General features: G+C 37.9%; 1 protein-coding gene across 11 annotated transcripts in view; it reads right to left on the bottom strand.

Annotated features, from left to right (window-relative positions):
* Nucleotides 1–21,942, bottom strand: part of CNTLN (centlein) — a 388,354-nt gene that overhangs the window by 13,566 nt on the left and 352,846 nt on the right. For all 11 annotated transcript variants that reach the window (XM_008254476.5, XM_070052688.2, XM_070052657.2 and 8 more), the window contains 2 exons: nucleotides 4,232–4,417; nucleotides 999–1,076 (listed from right to left, as the gene is read on the bottom strand). In XM_008254476.5, the coding sequence (XP_008252698.5) occupies nucleotides 999–1,076; nucleotides 4,232–4,417 (264 nt within the window). The remainder of the gene's footprint in view (nucleotides 1–998; nucleotides 1,077–4,231; nucleotides 4,418–21,942) is intronic.

The following is a 21,942-nucleotide window of genomic DNA, read 5'->3' as shown; positions in this document are numbered from 1 at the left end:
TGCTGTTTTTAAAATTTACACAGAAACATTTAATGATGGCATTTCAAAACTCACAGGACAACACTGTTTTGCGATTTTGACAAATATGTTTCAGCTTTCATTCATTTCAGGTCACTTTTGCAATAACAATTAGGTTGAGCAAAAGGAACTAGAATGAAAAAGTTTTAGAATACATTACGTGCTGTCAGTGATGTCAAAACAAAAGCTGGCTATGACTAGAAAAGCAGGGCTCTCACCTGCCAATAAACTGCCCTTGATCACTTACAAGAGGGGCACATCCCAGCAGACTATATGTGTATTAAAAAAATACTTGAAAGGGAAGAAAAAGTATCACACAGGTCACAGCAGCAGTCTCAATAGACCCCTCAGGGATTTCAACTCGTCTTGGCCTTGTCATCCTCTATGCAGCTTTCCACCCGGCCCAGAAAACGTCGATAGGAAAATGTTTGAGGGGCCTCTGGTGGAAATTTTTTCATTCTTTCTGCATTGACAGGATGCCAAATCAATATTTACTTCCCACTAACAAGCTGCTCGAGGTCTCAGTAGAAAATATTGTAGAGAATGCGGGAAGACACAGTAATAAACAGCTGTCTGGCTGTGAGGAAAACATGAATTGACTGGAAACAGGTCCATAGCAAAAGGTCACTGAAACCCATGAACTCCTCAGGTGTCCACATCAACTACTAACTTTAAAGACACATAATAAAGAATCTCTTTTCCTACGAGGTCTAAGAGAATGCATCCTTTTCAGTCTAGCAAGCATAGAGGTTGACTCAATAATTTAATTAATGCATTTGTTAAGACTCATGTTGGCTCTTTCCCCAGGCATGAGTTTCATTTGTTACGTCCAAAAGTACAAATAGAGGGTTAACTTTCCTGCCTACCTATCAGAATAAATAATGGGTAAATGTTTACAGAAAGTTAGACATCTAGTCAAACTGTTAGGCTTGAAATTTTTACTTGCAGGTTTTAATATGTGAGGCAGAACAATGAAATACCTGTCCTTCAAGAAGTTTCTGAATGTACAACAGCCATTCCTTGTCATTTTCAGCATCCATCTTTGTCTTTTCAATTTCCTAAAAGAAGAAAATAAAAACACAGGTGCTAATGCCACGCCTATGAACTTGACCACAGACGTAGATATAGAATGAATTTAGAAGTGTGACAGTAGAATCAGCTTCAGCAAAGGGCCACTTGTCCCCTCAATGAAGAGATGTTTAAATCTATGCTCTTTCATATTTAATTCACAAAGTTTTATCCATAATCCAAAAATATTTCATTTTTTTCCTTCACAGTGGAACTCAAAGTCAGGACTGAGATGGGGTGAAAATGATTAAAATGAAATGAGAAGTAAGATAGAGGGGTTTAAAAGAATCATTTGCAGATGAATAACATAAAACCTTACACTGATTTTCAACAAATAACTAAGGGCTAACTGCTACAATTACAAATATTGTAGAACATGGAATGACTCTGGTATATTTAAATACTTGTTGATTTAAAATATTCAGTAGGTTACTGACAGGCAAGGGCCACTCCAAAATAAAGTGCTGTAAGTAAACAAGTCACTAAATATTTGCACCCATCAAGTATCAAGATGAAATGTTTCTGAAAATCATAATGTACTTACATATGCAGATGAGACACTTAAAATCATAACTTGGCTGACCAAGAAAGGGAATCACTTGAAAACTAACATTTGTTGAAATTTATTGTATACCAGGTATCATACAATGCAGGTAGAGGCTATTGCAGGTATTTAAAAATTATTTGAGAGAAAGACAGAGACACACACAGGGAGGAAGGGAAACAAGCGGAGTGGGGCGGGGGCGGGGGGGGAGAGCATTAGCTCACTCACTTTGCTCTAATCCTCTGGTTCTGTGCCCAGATGCCTACCACAACAGGAGCTGGGGCAAAGCCAAAGGCAGGAACTGAGAACTTAATGCAGGTCTTCCATGTGGGTGGCAGGGATCCAACTACCCAAGTCATCACTACGGTCTCCCAGTGTGCACTGGCAGAAACTGGAGTCAGGAGCTGGGGCCGAGAATTCAACCTAGGTAATCTGCTGTGGGAAGCTGGTGTGTTAACCATTAAACGTCTGCTCAGGCTGTCACAGTTTTTGACATGAACTTACTATGTAGTGTGATATAGTTTAAAAAACACAAGTTAGCTGGTCTGAGCTCTGTTTGGGCAAGGCACTCAATTCCTTATACTTCTGAAAAATGTGTAAGATGATCACTCTAGGTAAGTTCTGATCTATAATTAAACATACCAAGGTGCACTGATCCTATCTAGAACACTGTATTGATACTGTAGTCCTTCTTCTTCTGGGAGGGCCTTCTTTTAAGTGTGTGAAATGCATACTGCAGTGCTGTGCACCCTGGTTTCAGACTGCACCTGGCCAGAGGCAGAGGTGGCATTTCTTCACTGCACTGTCTTCACTGCACATAGTTTTTGGGACTATAGGGACCTTTTTCTAATTCATATATTCAAATGGGATAACTTTTTCAAATTTGCCCATCCAAAGGGAGTACTTCTTTCTGTTAGCCCATAGAGGGCATTTTAGAGACCAATCAAAGGCAGTAGCTCTGTGTTCTAGAATACATACACATGTTTATTTATGCAAGTACATACATAGTTGTGCACTTACATGCATACACATCCAACATGAATTCTACTAAATCTACTTGTTTTAAAGCCTCTAGCAACAGCAGAGGCCTCAGTCTCAATATTTGGTTACGTTTCTCATTATCAATCAACACATTTTAATTACATGTTTGTATTAAGATAGCTAACATCCTGGCCAGACATGCTATTATCTCCCATGTCTTTAAAAAACAAAAAGATTTATTTATTTATTTTGAAATTCAGAGTTACAAAGAGAGAGGGAGAGACAGAGAGAGATCTTCCATCTGAAGGTTCACTTCCCAGATGGCCACAGTGGCCAGGGCTGGGCCAGGCTGAAGCCAGGAGCCAGGAGCTTTCTTCTGAGTTTCCTACATGGATGGCAGAGGCCCAAGCATTTGGGCCATCTCCCACTGCTTTTTACAGGTCATAAACAGGGAACTGGATAGGAAGTGGAACAGCTGGGACTCAAACTAGCACCCATTTAGGATGCCAGTGTTGCAGGCAGTGGTTTTACTCACTATACCACAATGCCAACCCCTCCCATATGGCTTATATTTGATACTGTATCTGATAATTCTCTTACATTTAAAAGTTCAGAATTTGGTAGCAAGTCACAGATACTGTGATAAAATTGCTGAAAACAGGAAACTGATAATTCATCATCCTGTTCACCATAAGATGGAGATAATCTCCGCAGGATTCCTTTGGCCTCTTTTCAAAGAATTCTTGACAGTGTAAAAACCTTTACAAATTATAGATTGTCTCTATTCTGAAAGGTGTTTTAGAAGCTGATGGTGAGGCGGGGGTCTGGGGGGTAGACAGAGGATGGTCACATACAAACATTTAAGTCTACTGATTTATTTATGCTTTGAGCAAATCTTTATTGGGATGCTACTAGTGCCATTATCTCTTTAATATTTCCAAACAATAAAAATTATAATATTTGTGATTAAAGTTCAGAGGCACAGGGCAACAGGATTGAGCATTCTCCAAAAGCTTCACTGAAGACTGAGCAGGTGAGACTCTGCTGGTTATGAAATAGCGGCCATGCCACACATGCAGTGATCCCGGGAGCTGTGATATGCTACTGAAGAGTCACAGACACATGCATACAAGTTCACTCACACCGGAATAGTTCACCTAATTTAAAGCAATAAATATATTTTCAAGAATATATTGATCAACAATAATTTTGAAGTTAGCCAGGAAAGTCAATAGATTCACCACTTCTTAAAAATCTCTCACATGGGAGAAAAATATTCAATCAATGGTGACCATGCTTAACTAAATCCATTCAAACTAGTTTAATTAAAAATATCACTTACAAGATATATAATATGATTAACTAAATTAAAGAAAATGGAGCAGAGGAGGATAACTGACTTGAATTACAAACAAGCAATTTAAAATGTTCTGTCCACCAACTTATTTCTATATTATACAATAGGTTTCTCTAAAGGTTTTGTGAATTGACAACTTAAAAATCTTACCTTAATGAATATTATCTTAAATATGAGATTCTAAGAATTATAATCAAATAAAATATGAACTTAAATTCAATGAGCAATGAGATCTTTACTGATGCACACTTAAATGATCTTACCTCTTCATCTTCTGTGTCCAATATGTCCTCTAGATCTGACCGTGAAATGTTCAGGATAGAAGCTGCCAAGGTCTGGGCTTTATGGGTTGAGGTTTTACAAGCAACCCTGTTTTTCTGCATTTTTTTTAGCTCTCTGATTTGTCTTCTTATCACATGGACCTCTTTTTGTAACTCTTTGACCAAACCCTGCAAAATATTGGAAAGAATGTGCACTCATATGGAAATCATAAAGAAGACAAAGCAGTCATGACATAACAATGTGAAGACACAAGCAAATCATTTTTTATTAAGATTACTTTGATTTTATTCATTTTGCAATGTAATGGACAACTTTTTATTTATTGTCAGTATGTAAGAAAAAGAAAAGAAAAAAAAGTTAAAGAAAAAAAAAGTTAAATGACTATTTAACCAAACTTGCTGGGTTAACCAAAGCTCTCCTTCCAGTGTAGCAAACTGACATCTTGGTGGGTGAGGCTTGTGGAGAGCCAAACCACTATTCCCATTAATTGACCTGACTCTAAGAGTTAGTTGTATCTGTTCCTAAACTTATATGCATGCACTGTTAACAGGTTAGTCACATAACTCATTTAATTATGAAACAAACGGATGAAAGACAACTTCAGAAAGAGTTGTTCTTACTTTATTAAAAATGGATTAGAAATGCTGCAGAAGGAGTGGTTAAAACTGCAATTATATTATGTGTGGATAAGACAACAATAAAGGATTGGGAAAAGAATCTCAGATTGCTTCCCAGAAGTCTTTAAGCTCCCCTTCTGAGAAAGCAATAAATATCAGTCCATACCACGCCTGCGTGTGTGTAAGAGAAACATACTCCTCTCCTGGATGGAGAGGTGGTCTGTGTCCCAGTGCATAGTACTGAGAGCTGGCAGCAGATTACGTGGAGGTTTGGGCTCTTTTTTTCAATATTTGGCTAGCTCAAGGAATGTTGCAATAAATAATGGTGCTTATTTATCAACTTTGTGTTTCTAGGATATAGTCCTAAAAGTGAAGTAGCTGGGACTTAAAAGCATGTGCAACTGTAATTTTGATAGCTGTTATTTCTATCCCTGTTCAACCTTCAAGACAGTACCCATATAAACTTCTACAAAGAGTGCAGGAAAGTACCCACTTCTGTACATAATTAGCAAAACATCAGTCTGGAATTTCAGTGTAGTTTGTTTCACTATATGTTTGTTTCATTTTTTTCTTACTATAAATGAAGCTGAGACAGTGAGAGAGAGAGACAGAGAGAAAGGTCTTCCTTTGCCGTTGGTTCACCCTCCAATGGCTGCCATGGACGGCGCACTGCGGCCGGCGCACTGCGCTGATCCGATGGCATGGGGTGCAGGGCCCAAGCACTTGGGCCATGCTCCACTGCACTTCCCTGGCCACAGCAGAGAGCTGGCCTGGAAGTGGGGCAACCGGGACAGAATCTGGCGCCCCGACCGGGACTAGAACCCGGTGTGCTGGCGCCACAAGGTGGAGGATTAGCCTAGTGAGCCGCAGCGCCGGCCGAGAATTACTTTTAAGAGATCATTTTATTTTGTCACTTTTTCTGTTTTTCTTAGTGACTTACAGGAGTTCTTTACACGTTAAGGAAATTATATTTTTACTCTTTTATATATCCAAATGCTTTTGTAATTTATTCTTTTGAGAAATTATAGTATTTTATACCAAGGAAATTTTTATGTATACAAATTAATGAATCTTTTCCTTTCTCCCTTTTGATTTTACTGGGAAACTTTTAAGAATCATATCCCACAATGAGGTATAAGGCCTGTTTTCTTTTAAAGATTTTATTTATTTATTTGAGAGGTAGAGTTACAGACAGCGAGAGGGAGAGACAGAGAGAAAGGTCTTCCTTCCACTGGTTCACTCCCCAAATGGCCGCAATGGCTGGAGCTGTGCTGATCCGAAGCCAGGAGCCAGGTGCTTTTTCCTGGTCTCCCATGTGTGTGCAGGGGCCCAAGCACTTGGGCCATCTTCTGCTGCTTCTCCAGGCCATAGCAGAGAGCTGGATTGGAAGAAGAGCAGTCGGGACTAGAACCGGTATCCATTTGGGATGCCGGAACCACAGGTGGAGGATTAACCTACTGCATCATATTTTCAAACTATGCTTTTTTTTCTCTGACACATGTTTTTTCAGTCTGAAATATTTTATCCACTTGTAATCCTTTATAAAATTATCATCGTATCACCACTTGGCAAGTAGTCTATTTCTCCCCACTAATTTCATAAGGTGAGTTTCTCAACTTCCTATTCTGTTCCACCTCTCCTTCTATTAGTAAAGCTTTCTTTTAACTAGTAAGTCTTCATAATAAATTTTAACATCTGATTAGTCTGATTACTCTCTTATTACTGTTCTCTCAACACCAGATTTTTCTTGGATATTTTTGCTTCTATAGTTTTACATATGACTTGCAAAATCAGCCTGTGATCCCCTACCAACCCTGAAATCATACTGGTAATTTTATTTACATGACATTTTATTTGGGTTATGTTAACACTGCAGGGTGTTGAGTTTTCCTAACGAAAGAATATAGTATTTCTTTCTATGTAAGTCTGGGTTTCTAAGGATCACTTTAAAATTTTTCTCTTTACAGATCTAGCTTATTCCTGGGCATTTTACCTTTTTTTTTTTTTTTTTTTTTTTTTTTTTACAGGCAGAGTGGACAGTGAGAGAGAGAGAGAGAACCTTTTGCCATTGGTTCACCCTCCAATGGCCACCGCGCTGCAGCCGGCGCACTGCGCCCATCCGAAGGCAGGAGCCAGGAGCCAGGTGCTTCTTCTGGTCTCCCATGGGGTGCAGGGCCCAAGGACTTGGGCCATCCTCCACTGCACTCCCGGGCCACAGCAGAGAGCTGGCCTGGAAGAGGGGCAACCGGGATAGAATCCAGTGCCCTGACCGGGACTAGAACCCAGTATGCCAGTGCCACTAGGCGGAGGATTAGCCTATTGAGCCGCGGCGCCGGCCCGGCATTTCACTTTTTATACTACTTTGGCTACTTCCAACACTGATTCTTGCAGCTATTTTCTTATTTGTGATGCAAGTTGTTCTGATGTTTCTTCTTTAGCTTCCAGGCATTCAGAGTTGGAGTTTTATTTCTCATTTTCCTATTTTTATACCTCTAAATTCTTTCTCTTTCCTTTTATAACTGGTCAAATTTTTTGAACAATCTTAGATATGTTTACATTGTGAACATATTCGACTTTTTCTTGATTTTAGTGTTAGTCCTTCTATTTCCCTGGAATCATTCCATCAACTCTGAGTCAACACAGTGATATGATAATATATCAAGAAACTAACTGGGGTGGGTGTTTTGGACTAGTAGCTAAAATGCTACTTAGATCACTGGCATCTCATATCACAGTGCCTGGGTTTGAGCCCCAGCTCTATTCCCTATTCCAGCTTCTTGTGGACCCAGGGAGGCAGGAGGTGATGGCTCAAGTACTTGGGTCACTAATACCCACATAGGAGATCCAGATTAAGCTCCTGGCTTGTGGCATCAGCCTGGTCCAGTCCTGGCTTTTGCAGACATCTGAGGAGTGAACCAGGCAATGGGAAATCTTTGTCTGTCTTTATCTTTCCAATAAATAAATAATGTTAATGAAGAAATCTTTTAAAAAAAGTAATGATATACTTTTATGTCTTCCAGAAACTGATATCAAATTATCTTAATCCAATTTAGCGCCCATACAGACTGCTACATTACTATCATAAATGTATTACTAGAATTAGTGATAATTTAAAAAAAATTATTTATTTATTTGAAAGGCAAAGTTACAGAGAGGCAGAGGGAAAGGGAAAGGGAAAGGGAAAGGGAAAGGGAAAGGGAAAGGGAAAGAGAGAGAGAGAGAGAGAGAGAGAGAGAGAGAAAGTCTTTCATCTGCTGGTTCACTCCCCAGATGGCTGCAATGGCTGGAGCTGTGCCAATCCAAACTCAGGAGCCAGGAGTTTCTTCTGGGTCTTCCATGCGGGTGCAGGAGCCTAAGGACTTGGGTCATCTTCCTCTGCTTTTCCAGCCATAGCAGAGAGCTGGGTTGGAAGTGGAGCAGCCGGGACTCAAACTGGCACCCATAGGAATGGTAGCACTGCAAGTGAGGGCTTCACCTGCTACATCACAGCGCTAGCCCCAGTAATTTTCTTAGAATTGAGTTATCCTTGCATCTCTAGAATAAATTTCAGTTGGTTGTGATATTATTTTTTGATGTGCTCTTGAATTCTATCTGCATATATATATATATATGTAGTTTTCTTTTTCATTTTATTTGAAAGGCAGAAAGACAGGGAAAGAGTGAATTTATGGAGGAGTACAATTAGGAAATACACAGTAAACTTAAGAAGGCAGGATTAGGAAGTAGGAGAAGTAGAACCGCACTGCAGTTCCCAAAGAGTTCACACCACCTGAGCTCTGGAGACTTTCAGATTTCTCTCACTTTGGTTTTTGCTCTCCACCCCTCCCCAACCCCTCCACTCCACTCCCGCCCTGTAAAACTGACATGAACATTTTACTTAACCGTTCTTTACAAGTCCAGAAACTATAATATATCCAGTGCATGACAGATATACAGGGATAGATCTTCCATCTACTGACTCATTCACTCCCCAAATGCACACAACTGCTGGGACTAGGCCAGGCTGAAGCCTGGCATCTGGAACTCCATCTTGATCTCCCATATGATTGGTAGAGACCCAATTACTTATGCCATCATCTACTGCCTCTCACGGTGCACAATTGCAGGGAAATCTGGAATCAGAAGCATAGCCAAGAATTGAACCCAGACACACTGATATGAGACGTGAGAGTCCCAAGTGGTGTCTTAATAGCTGAACCAAATGCCTGCCCCTATCAACTCAATGGCTTCATGTTATTATTATTATTATATATATACTATATTATTAAGAGATTTTTCATTTCTGGAAACAATTTTAGATGACAGCATTCAATATATTTGTTTTATTCCATTGTTTTGGTTTGTTTTTTAAGATTCCAGTTATATGTATATTGAATCTTGTCATCTGCTCCATAAATCCATTTGCCCCCAATATGCTTTGTTAAAAAATTGGGGCATAATCAGAATGAAGTACAGATTTTTAACAGTTTAGTTTAATAAGTTTTGGAAGTTGTATGCATCTGTGTAACTACCAACCTGAAGTCAGAAATCTTCATCTTCCAGTCATTTCCTCGATGTCACTTCTTAGTCAACTCCTTCCACACTCAGTAAGCAACACTTTTGATTTATATTATCTTAATTCTGCCTGCCTTACAATGTCACACAAATGAAAAAAAATATTATGTACTCTTTCATGTGTGATTTCTATAAGATTTATTTACTTGAAAGAGTTACAGAGAAAAGGAGAGAGAAAGAGAGAGAGAGAGAGAGAGAGAGAGAGAGAGAGAATGAACTGAAGCCAGGAAACATGAGCTTCATCCGGGTCTCCCACATTGGGGGCAGGGGCTCAAGTATTGTATTATCTTTCACTGCTTTCCAAGGTGATTAGCAGAGAGCTGGATCAGAACTGGAGCTGCCAGACATGAACCAGCACTGATATGGGGTGCCGGTGTCACAAATGGTGGCTTTACCTGCTATGCCACAACACCAGCCCTTCATGTCTGATTTTTTTAGTTAACATGAGGTTCTTAAGATTCATACATATTATTATATGTATTCATATATATGTTCTTTCTCTCTTTAATTTATTGTAAAAGACATAATTATATGCAATAATATCAACATATTTATGAATATTTATTTATTTAAGAAGCAGGGAGATAGAGACAAACAGAGAAAAGAGAGCTTTCACCTGCTGGTTCACCCACCAAATGCCAGTTAATGGCCAGGGAAAGGCCAGGCAGAATCTGGTAGCCAGGAACCAAGTCAAGATCTCCCACACAGTGGCTGGGACACAGCTACTTGAGCCACCATCTGCAGTCTCCTGGGGTGCACATTAGCAGGAAGCTGGAGTCCTGAGTAGAGCCAGGCTCCAACCCAAGCACTTCAACATGAGGTGTGGGCATGCCAACCAGCCATTTAACTGCTGGGCAAATGCTTTCCCCAAGTTCAACATTTTAAAGTATACAATTTGATTAACTATAATACACACACACGAAATTATCAAAACATATACATTTTTCTGTGATGATTTCTTTTACTTCCTTGCTTTATCTGCCAGCAAGCTTTTATCTGATAATATTGTCTCACATTTTACACTAAATCTTCACACTTATTTCTACCACTCACAGTGCCTTTTAGAGGTGATTATACGATTAATATTTTAAATTCATAGTAAAATTTTTCTATCTTTTGTTTAGCAAATTATCTCTGGTGAAACTTTCCTCCTATCATTTACTTTTCCTGTGTCTTCCCTCTTCTTTCATTCTAATATATTTGCAGACACATGGTGTGGGTTTATTTTTCAGTACTCATTTTTGAAGAAGAGCTTTTCCTAGACCACCTAATTTTAGAAAGTTTTATGGCAAGGAGCCTGCGCCACGTTCTAGGCTAGTGGAATTTTACATATGTATTTAAGAGAATTTTTAAAAGATATATATATATATATATCTTTAAATATATATATTACCTATTATATATAAATATATATTATATATCTTTTAAAAAGATAGATAGATAGATAGATAGAGAATCTTCCATGGGTTGGTTCACTCCCCAAATGTTGACATGGACCAGAATTCCATCTGGGTCTCCCATGTGGGTGGCAGTGGCCTAAGTACCTGAACCATCATGCACTGTCTTTCTTGGCATTAGGAAGGATCTGGAAAAGAAGTGGAACACCCAGGGCTTGAATGAGAACTTCAAGATGGGATACTTAATTCACTACAGCAGAAGGCTTCTACCTAGGTAAGTCTCAATTGTATAGTTTCATGAGCTTTTACAAATAAAAACTTTTGGTAACCTTGGAAAACCTACATTCAGATCAAAATAAAAAACATTTCCCTTTCTACAAAAGGTTTGCTTATGGGGACTGCATTATGGCATAGCAGGTAAAGCTGCCACCTATGACACCGGTATCCCACATGGGCACCAGTTCCCATCCCAGCTGTACCACTTCTGATCCAGATCCCTATTACTGGCCTGGGAGAGTGGCAGAGGATGACCCAAGTGCTTGGGCTCCTGCACTCACATGGGAGAACTGTAGAAAGCTCTTTGCTCCTGGCTTCGTACCGGCCCAGCTCCAGTTGTTATGGCTATTTGGGCAATGAGCAAAGGAATGAAAAATTGTTCTCTGTAACTCTGCCTTTCAAATAAATAAATAAATATCTTATTTTAACTTTTATTTAATGAATATAAATTTCCAAAGTACAGAATATGGGTTACAATGGCTTCCCCCACAATAACATCCCTCCCACCCACAACCCTCCCCTTTCCCACTCCCTCTCCCCTTCCATTCACATGAGGATTCATTTTCGATTCTCTTTATATACAGAAGATCAGTTTAGCATACATTAAGTAAAGATTTCAACAGTTTGGTCCCACACAGAAACATAAAGTGAAAAATAATAGATGATTTTTTAAATGATGATGAAATCAGATCAGACCTATTGTCATGTTTTATCCCAGTGAGAGTCAAGTTGGGAATTGATAATTTCTTCTTCTTCTTCTTTTTTTTTTTTTTTACAGAAGATCAGTTTAGTATACATTAAATAAAGATTTCAACAGTTTGCACCCCCATAGAAACACAAAGTGAAATATACTGTTTGAGTACTCGCTATAGCATTAAATCTCAATGTACAGCACATTAAAGGGCAGAGATCCTACATGAGGAGTAAGTGCACAGTGACTCCTGTTGTTGGCTTTACAAATTGACACTCCTGTTTATGGCATCAGTAATCTCCCTATGCTCCAGTCATGAGTTTCCAAGGCTATGGAAGCCCCTTGAGTTCTCTGACTCTTATCTTGTTTAGACAAGGTCATAGTCAAAGTGGAGGTTTTCTCCTCCCTTCAGAGAAAGGTACCTCCTTCTTTGAAGACCTGTTCTTTCCACTGGGATCTCACTCACAGAGATCTTTCATTTAGGTTTGTTTTTTTTTTTTTTTTTTTTTTTTTTTTGCCTGAGTGTCTTGGCTTTCCATGCCTGAAATACTCTCATGGGCTTTTCAGCCAGATCCGAATGCCTTTAGGGCTGATTCTGAGGCCAGAGTGCTATTTAGGACATCTGCCATTCTATGAGTCTGCTGAGTATCTCGCTTCCCATGTTGGATCACTCTCCCCTTTATTTATTCTATTGGTTAGTATTAGCAGGTACTACACTTGTTTATGTGCTCCCTTTGACTCTTAGTCCTTTCATTATGATCAATTGTGAACTGAAATTGATCACTTGGACTAGTAAGATGGCATTGGTACATGCCACCTTGATGGGATTAAATTGGAGTCCCCTGGTATGTTTCTAACTCTACCATTTGGGGCAAGTCATCTTGAGCATGTCCCAAATTGTACATCTCTTCCCTCTCTTATTCCCACTCTTATGTTTAACAGGGATCACATTTCAGTTAAATTTCAACACTTAAGAATAACTGTGTATTAATTAAACCAGTCATATTAAGTAGAACAGACAAAAAACAACTACTAAGAGGGATAATGTATTAAGTTGTTCATTAAAGAAGTTTGCTTATGTCCTTTTCCAGACAATCTTCAGTCCCAGAAACAAGATTTTTTGTTTTGTTTTGTTCTGATTTGCAGTTCCCTGTTGATTTGTGATATTCAGCCTCTTTGAATGTAACTGTTGGCCATCTTGAAAAACATCTGTGAAGTCCTTTTCCAAGTTTTATTCAAATTATTTGCTTTTTGGCTATTGAATTGAGTTCCTTTTATATAATTATCACATATATGATTTGCAAATATCATCTCTTATTTCATTGTTGCCTTTTATTTTGCTGATCGTTTCCTTTGATGTGCATAAGCTTTTTAGTTTGACTTCCTCAGATATATTTCTTGTGCTTTTGGTATCATATGCCAAACAAAAGCAAAAACAAAACATTGCTGAGACCAGTGTCAGGGAGGTTACACCTATATTTTATTGTAGGTGTTTTTTTAAATATTTATTTTATCTATTTGAAAGACAGAGTTACAGAGAGAGGTCTGATATTTAACTTTTTATTCATTTCTAGTTACCTTTTGTGAACAATGAAGATAGGTGGTTAATTTCACTCTTTCCCAAGGTTGCATCTAGTTTGCCCAGTACCATGTATTGAAGATGATCATTTTCCCATTGGGTACTTATTCTTGATGGCTTGTCATATATTAGCTGAGCACCATTTATTTATGGGTTTATTTCCAAGCTCTCTATTCTATCAGTTCATGTTTCTTGTTTTGTGCCAGTACCACACTGTCCTAATTACTCCAGCTTTGTAACATAGTTTCAAATCAGAAACTATGATGTACCCAACTTTGCTCTTCTTAGTCAACACTGCTTTATTAACTCAGGGTCATTTTGATCCCACATTAATTCATATCATTGTGATTCCTGTATTTATCAGTTATACTGGACTATAATTGAGTTTATTGTAATGTCATTATTTGGCATTGATATTAGGGTAATATTGTAAATGACTTGTAAAATGGATTGTGAAATGACTTTAGAAGTGTTCCTTCTTCTTCAGTCTTTTGGAAAGGTTTGAGAAAGACTGACATTAATTCTTCTTAAAAATTCAGTAAAATTCACCAGGGAAGTCATATAATTTGGAATTTTCTTTGTTGGGAAATTTTTGATTATGGACTCAATCATCTGTTGTTAATGGTCTGTTCAGACTTTGTATTTCATCATTGTTCAGTGTTGGTAGGTGGTATGTTTTTAGGCATTAATCCATCTCTTATAGGTTATGCAAGATGTAACACATTATTCATGGTGTTTTATGATCCTTTGTAATTCTAGGACATTTGATATAGTGTCTCCTCTTTCATTTATAACTCCAATTATTTGAGTCTTCTCCCTTTTGTAAAAATTGTTGGGTAAAAGTTTGTCAATCTTCTCTCCACAAAGTCAAAACTTTTAGTTTCACTGACATTTTCTACTGTTTTTCTGTTATCTAATTCCTTTCTTTCTTCATCTTTATCATTTCTTTCCTTTTGCAAACCTTGGGCTTAGTTTGTTCTAGTTCAATGAGGCATAAAGTTAAGTTGTTAATTTGAGAATTTTTCTTAATATAGACATTCATAGCTATAATTTTTCCTTTTAGAAATGCTTTCACTGCATCACAAGTGTTTTGATTTTTCATTTCCCACCTTCATTTTTGTTAAGATCTTTTCATATTCCCTTTTTATTTCTTCTTTGACCTGATGAGGTTGCTCAGGAAAGTGTTGCTTAATTTTACATATTTTCAAATTTCCCAATTTTATTCCTCTTATTGATTTCTAGTTTTGTGTATAACTGTAGTCATAAAAGATACTTCATATGACTTCAATCTTCTTGGAATTTGTTTTAATTTGTTTTGTAGTCTAACATTTAATCTATCATGGAGGATGTTTCGTGTGCACTTGAGAAAAAATATGTATTCTGCTGCTAATGGATGAAAAGTTCTGTACATGTTGTTAGATCCATTTGGTCTATGGTGTGATTCAAATCTGCTGGGTTCCTTATGGATTTTCTGTCTGATGATCTGTTTGGTGTTGTGAGGAGGCATTACTGTCTCTTAATATTAAAGGATTTGTTTACTACTCCTTTCACTTGTTAGCATTTGTTTTATACATTTAGGCATGTAAGTGCTTATTGTATATTTATATTGTTGTATCTTCTTGATTGATTGAATTCTTTTCATTATATAAAAACTGTCATAGTCTCAACTTTTTTTAATTTAAACCCCATTTTTCGGTTAAAACAGTAGCCACTTTTGTTCTTTTGATTACCATTTGCACAGAATATCTTACCCCATTCCTTCACAGTGAGTCTTTGAACATACTTAAACCAAAGCAGATCTCCGTTAGATTGGATCTTGTCTGCTTGTGTATTTGTTTTTATCTATTTGCCCATTCTATGTCTTTTTTACTAGGAAGTCTAATGTTTTTATATTTAAAGTATAATTATTAACAGGTAAGAAATTACACTTTCCATTTTGTTGTATTATGACTGTTTTGTATTTCCTTTGATATGTTTTCCTCTTTTGATACTTTCCTCTGTGATCTGATGACTTTTTGTGATGATATGTTTTGATTTCTTTCTGTTAATCTTTTGTATATCTTACTATAGGTTTTTCCTTTGTGGTTACTGTGAGGCTTTCTTAAAATATTGTATAGTTATAACTTTCTATTTTTTAAGACTTATTTATCTGAAAGGCAGAGTTACACACAGAAAGAGGGAGAGACAGAGACAGAGAGACAGAGAGAGAGCGAGAAAGAGAGAGATTGTCCATCTATCGTTCACTCCCCAGATGGCCGCAATGGCCAGGGCTGGGCCAGACTAATGAGTTCCAGTGCCCAAGCACTTGGGCCATCCACTGCTGCTTTCTCAGATGCATTAGCAGGAAGCAGCCAGGACTTGAACCTGTGCACATATAGGATGTTGGTGTCACAGGGGTCAGCTTTACCTGCTAGCCACAATGCTGACTTTCTATTTAAGTTGTTAACAACTTTTATTGCATACAATATCTGTAGGCTTTTAATTCTTCTTCCCTCACTTTTAAGGTTATTGATGTTATAATTTATATCTTTTTTATTTCATTTCTAATATGAAATTACTGTCATTGTTTAAAATACTTTTAAAAACTTTTATATCAGAGTTATGCAACATCATTGCAATATTAGAGAATTCTGACTTTGAAAGTATTTTTAGGCTTTACTAATTAGAATGTTTCATCTCAAATTGGAGAATTCTTATCAGCATTAGTAAGGCTGGTATAGTGGCCATGAGCCACCTCCACTTTTGTTTCGAAAAATCTTTATCTCATCTTCATTTCTGAAGGACAGCTTTGTTGGGTAAAGTATTGTTGGCTGGAATTTTATTTTTCTTTCAATATTTTGAATATATCATTCTACACCCTCCATTAATAGTCTTATGGGAGCTCCCTATCTTATTGAGGCTTCCTTGAATGTGCCAAATCACTTTTCTCTTGGTTCTTTCAAAATTATTTGACTCTGGGCAATTTAATTATAAGGTGAATTGTAGACTTTCGTGGAGAAGTCTTTTGGAGACCTTTGGGCCTCATGACTTTGCATGTCCACTTCTCTCACCAGAGATGGACATTTTTTCAGCCATTATTTCTTTAAATAGATTTTTAGTATCTTTTTTTCTTTTCTTAATTAAATCCTTGTAACATATTTTGTTTGGTTTGATGATATACTGAAAGTATTGTAGGCTTTCTTTACTCTTTTTTTATTCTTTTTACTTCTCTGATTGATTGGATACTTTAAAATAACTTGTCAATGAGTTCACTGAATGTTCCTTTTTAAGATTTACTTATTTGTTTGAAAGGTAAAGACACAGAGTGATATTCCTTTGGCTGGTTCATTCCTCAAATGGCCACAAGAGCCAGGCTGGGCCAGGCTAAAGCCTGGAAGTAGGAACTCCATCCTAGTATCTGACTTGGATGTTTAATGCCAAGTATGAATGGGAAGGATAGCATTTGGAACTTGAACCAGCAATGTAATATGGGATGCTGGCATTGCAAGAGGCAGTTTAACCCACAAAGCCAGACCACATTGAATCTTTCTTATGCTTTACTGAATATGCTCTTGAGGCTCTCTATTGAATTTTTCATTTCAGTTGTAATATTCGTCATTTCTAAGATCTCATCCCTTTTTAAAAAATGGTTTCTATTTCTTTGTTGAACTCTTCATTTTCTTCATGTATTGCTTTCTTAATTTCATCCAGTTTTCTGTAGTGTTACCTTTCACTGAATTTCTTTCAGAGGACTAATTTGAATACTTTGCCATTCAGTTCATTTATTTAGAGTCAGTTATTGGAGTTTTATTAGTTTCATTTTATGATATTTCTCTGATTCTTCATTATCCTTATATCCTTACATGAATGTCTGTAAATTTTAGGAAGCAACCATTTCTTATAATCTTTATATATTTGTTTCAGCAGGGATAGACTTTCACTGGTATGTCCAACCATTGGTTTTGGACAGACCAGTGGGTAGCATTGTGAACAGGCAGTACTTGTTGTTAGGTGCTCTAGTTGGGCAGAGCACTGCCCATATTCTGAGGTCAAGCAGGGCTACTGGCTGGGCTCTGCAGTCACACAGGATCACTGGCTGGGCTCCATTCTGGTCTCTGCTTACGCAGGGTTTCAGTCTATATCATTTAGCTCCACTTTGCAACTGAGCAGGGCTTCTAGGTTGGGCTCCACAATCACCAATTGGAGGAGCTCAGGCTGTGCTCCCTAGTCAAGTGGTATTGCTGGGTGGACTCTTCACTCAAGTTTGCCACACTGTGTTCCACAGTCAGGCAGGGGCACAAGCTGTACCTTGTGGTTAGGTAAGTCACTGATGGGGTTCTCTGCCTTGGTGTGACTTTTATTTTTCTCTTTGGTTGGGTGGGGTTATCAGTAAGCCCTCTGTTGAAGCTAGCTGCAGAATATGCTCTGTGGTTGAGTGGGGCTACAAGCTGGTCTTCATGATCACTTGGGGTTACCGACTATGTTCTATGACCTGGTAGTGTTAGTGTCTGGGTCCCTTGTCCAGGTGTGGCAACAGGTTGTGCTCAACAAATGAGCAGGGCTACAGGCTGGATTCCACAGCCAGGTAGGGTTGTAACCAGGGATCCTAGTCAGTGATCCCTGGCCAGATGGTTCCAAGGCATGCCCCATGGTTGGAAAGGGTTAATAGTTAGGCTCCCTGCATGGGTGAGTCTGTAGCCTGGACTTTAAGGCTGTGTGGGGTTGGTGTTCAAGATCCTTAGGCAAATAGGACCAGAGGATGTGCTCTCCATTAGGCAGGTTTGCCAGCTTTGCTCTCTGCCCATACAGAAACTTAATCAAATTTACTTTAAAATGAAAAAAAATGCAGTATACACATAGTCTAAGATTCCTATGTACCCCTCCCTAATTCTATTTCCTTTGTTTTCTTTTTCTAGCATACTGGATTTAAAGTTGAGTTTTGGTTGAATTCCAAAAGTTTTGATATTCTCACTGTTCATTAAGAAATAGTTCATGAATTCACCTTTTATTTCCACCTTAACCTAAATCACAGAGAACTCTGGAATTTCTAAGTGCATAAATAAACTTTGGTTGCTTATTTGCTAAGTCATAGTTATATTACAACATATTCAAGTTAGACAGCCAAAAGTATTTTCCCTCTTTTAAGCCTGTTGAAGTTTGTGGCTTTTAACAAAAGTAGTTTTTATGAATGTTTCACAAGAATTGTAAAAGAAAGTAGCCTTACTCACATTTTCTCTACTTGAATTATTGATTTCTGAATATAGTATAAATTAAATGTACCACAGGACAGTAAATATACCTATAGATGCATGAATTTCTTTTTGTTTCTTTATCAAATTTTGCCTACCATGTTGTCAGGTTCATAAAGATTTATGACATTTTATTTCAAATTATCGAGTCTTATCATATGAAATAACCTTTTTTTGTCTTAATTAATGATTTTTGTTTTAATTTATTGCAAGAAGATTGACTTAAATAGGCCAACATGAACATGGAGTTGGGAAGTTTTAGGTTGTTATGAGCTAGTACAAACTGCACCAGGATATCAAATTGTTAAATTCTTTTTTTTTAAAAAAATCTTTTGGATAACTATGTTTTAGTTGTACCTTTAGTCTCACAATCTCATAGTCTTTTTGAAAAATACATTTCAGCTTTATTATATAAACTTATTCATATATATGGATTCATACCAATGATTTAGTTCTTTTTAAAAAATATTTATTTTACATGTTTGAAGGGCAGAGTGAGAGTGAGAGAGAGAGAGATATACAGAGAGCTCTTCTATCTGCTGCTTTATTCCCAAAATGGCTTCAACTTCTGAGGCTAGGCCAGGCTGAAGCCAGGAGCCTGAAACTCCATCTGGGTTTCCCATAAGGACGGCAGGGCTTCCAGCACCAGGGCCATTTTCTGCTGCCTTCCAGATGCATTAGCTAAGAGCTGGATAGGAAGCAGCGCAGCTGGTACTCTAACAGGCTCTCTGATAGGGGATGCCAGTGTGTCACAGGGCAGCTTAAACTGCTGTGCCATAAAGCAGGCCAGGTCATTTAATTGTTTCTCTCTCTTTCTCGAGTAAACTACTACCTTCATGGACTTTTCCTTTAATTTTACTTAGGTAAGAAAAAATTTTAAGTGTATATTACTTCTTACTACAGATGCAATGTTATACAGATAATTTCAAGTTTAATCATCTAGCTTGACTGAAAATATATGCTTATTGATTAATAACTTTCTAATTCCTACTTTTCCCAAGCCCAATACACGTTTTGAGTCTATGAATTTGACTATTCTAGATACATGAGTAAGTAGAATCATGTGGTATTTGTCTTTCTGTGACTGGTTCTTTCACATAAAATAATGCCTTCAAGGTTCACCTACATTGTCACATACTACAGAATTTCCTTCTTTTGTAAAGCTGAATAGTATTCTACAGTATGTAATACATTTTCTTTACCCACTCAGCTGCTTATGAGCATTTGGGTTGTTTCTACATTTTAGTTATTGTGAATAATGTGGCTAGGAATATAGGGGGTGGTAATATCTATTCAAACCTTGACTTCAATACTTTTTAAAGAAATACCCAGAATAGGGAATTCTGACTCATATGATATTTACCTTTTTGACATTTCGAGGAATGTCCATAATGGTTTTCATAGTTTCCATGCCATTATTACTTTCTAGGAAGAGTATATAAATGTTCCAACTTCTACACATCCTCACCCACACTTACTGTTTTTTAGAAGGTTTTATAATGGCCCTTCTGACAGGTGTGATGTGTAATCTCATTGTGGTTTTAATATGTATCTCTCCCTGATGATGAAGGTCATTGAGTATTTTTTTCATATACCTGTTGGCTGTTGGTATGCCTCCTTTGGAGAAATGCATGTTCAGCTCCTTAGTGCACACACACACACACACACAAATAGAGAGAGAGAGAGAGAGAGAGAGAGAGAGAGAGAGAGAGAGAGAACGAACCAGACATATGGACCAATAGAACACAGAGCCTATAAACAAATCCATGTATGTACAATCAACTTATGTTCAACAAGGGTGCCAAGAATACATAATGGGGAAAGGACAATTTCAATCTCATAAAAACTGGTGCTGGAAAAATAAGTAGATAAATGGTGATGGGAAAACTAAATATCCACATGCAAAGGAATGGAATTGGACTCTTATCTTACATCACACATTAAAATAAAATAGAAATGGATTAAAGATTTAAATAGAAGACTAGAATCCTTGAAACTCCTAGAAGGAAATACAGGCAAAACCTCTGTGAGATTGGGCTGGGCAAAACTTTTTGAATAAGAAAACAAGACCACAGGTAACCTAAACAAAAATAAGAGGGACTGTATCAAACTAAAACCTTCTGCAAGTAAAGGAAATAATCAAGAGAGCAACAAGTCAATCTACACAATAGGGAAAAACATTTGGGAAACATACAAAACACTTCAAAAGGTTCCTGGAGAAGCTGGCATTGTGATGCAGCAGGTTAAGCCACTGCCTACGCTGTCAGTTCATATCCCCGCCGCTCTGCCTTGAATCCAGCTCTCGGCTAAATATGCCTGGGAAAGCAGCAAAGGACGGCCCAAGTTCTAGGGCACTTGCCATCGACATGGGAGACCTGGATGGAGTTCCAGGTTCCTGCTAACTGATGGAGCAAAGACTGTTCTGGAGCAATAGCTTAAGAGGAAGAATGAGAGACTAATGCAAAGGTACAAGCAAGGAATGATGATAACCTGTACCAGGACTACAATGATGGTAACACGAAGAATTTGGGATGTATTTTCAAGTAATAGAAGACAGGATTTGGTAAGGGATTAGAAACACAGTGTGAGAGAAAAGGAAGGACAAAGACGATCCCAAATTTTGGGCCTTACCATCTAGAAGACAGAATTGTTTGGGGGAACTTTCAACCTGAATGCACTGGGAAAATCTAGTAAGATTATCAGATAGTACCAACAGTCTATTAGAAGGTATTGGTTGTTAATTTAATTAAGACTACTAGCAAGGCCAGTACTGTGGCATAGTGGGTAAAGCCGCTGCCTACAGTGCCGGCATCCCATATGGGCACCAGTTGGAGTCTTGGCTGCTCCACGTCTGATCTAGCTCTCTGCTAAGGCCTGGGAAAGCTGTGGGCCCCCTGCACCTACATGGGAGACCCAGAGGAAGCTCCTGGCTCCTGGCTTTGGATTGGTGCAGCTCTGGCCATTGCCGCCATTTGGGGAGTGAACCAGTGGATGGAAGATCTCTCTCTCTGCCTCTGCCTCTGCCTCTCTGTAACTCTGTATTTCAAAGAAATAAATAAATCTTAAAAAAAAAAAGACCACTACCACTGTTGTGTTTTTCTTTAGCCATAATTGCCTGCTTAAATTTAGGTGCAAAGTTGTCAAAGGGTCAAAGTAGACTTGGTTTGACTTTTTCCATATGAATATGAAAGGAAAGATTATGAAGTTGATATATTTAAGAAAGTTACCATGATAGAAATGAATGCACACTGCCTGATAAGGGAAGTGAAAGCCCAATGGGAAGGATGATGGAAATAATGAAAACATGGTAAGGTCAATGAATTTGAGATTGCAATCAGGTCAAACAATGT

Source organism: Oryctolagus cuniculus, chromosome 1, assembly GCF_051225735.1.
Source record: "Oryctolagus cuniculus isolate XC-2025 breed Fujian yellow rabbit chromosome 1, ASM5122573v1, whole genome shotgun sequence".
NCBI classification, from domain to species: Eukaryota; Metazoa; Chordata; class Mammalia; order Lagomorpha; family Leporidae; genus Oryctolagus; species Oryctolagus cuniculus.
This window is presented reverse-complemented; position numbering and strand designations above follow the sequence as displayed.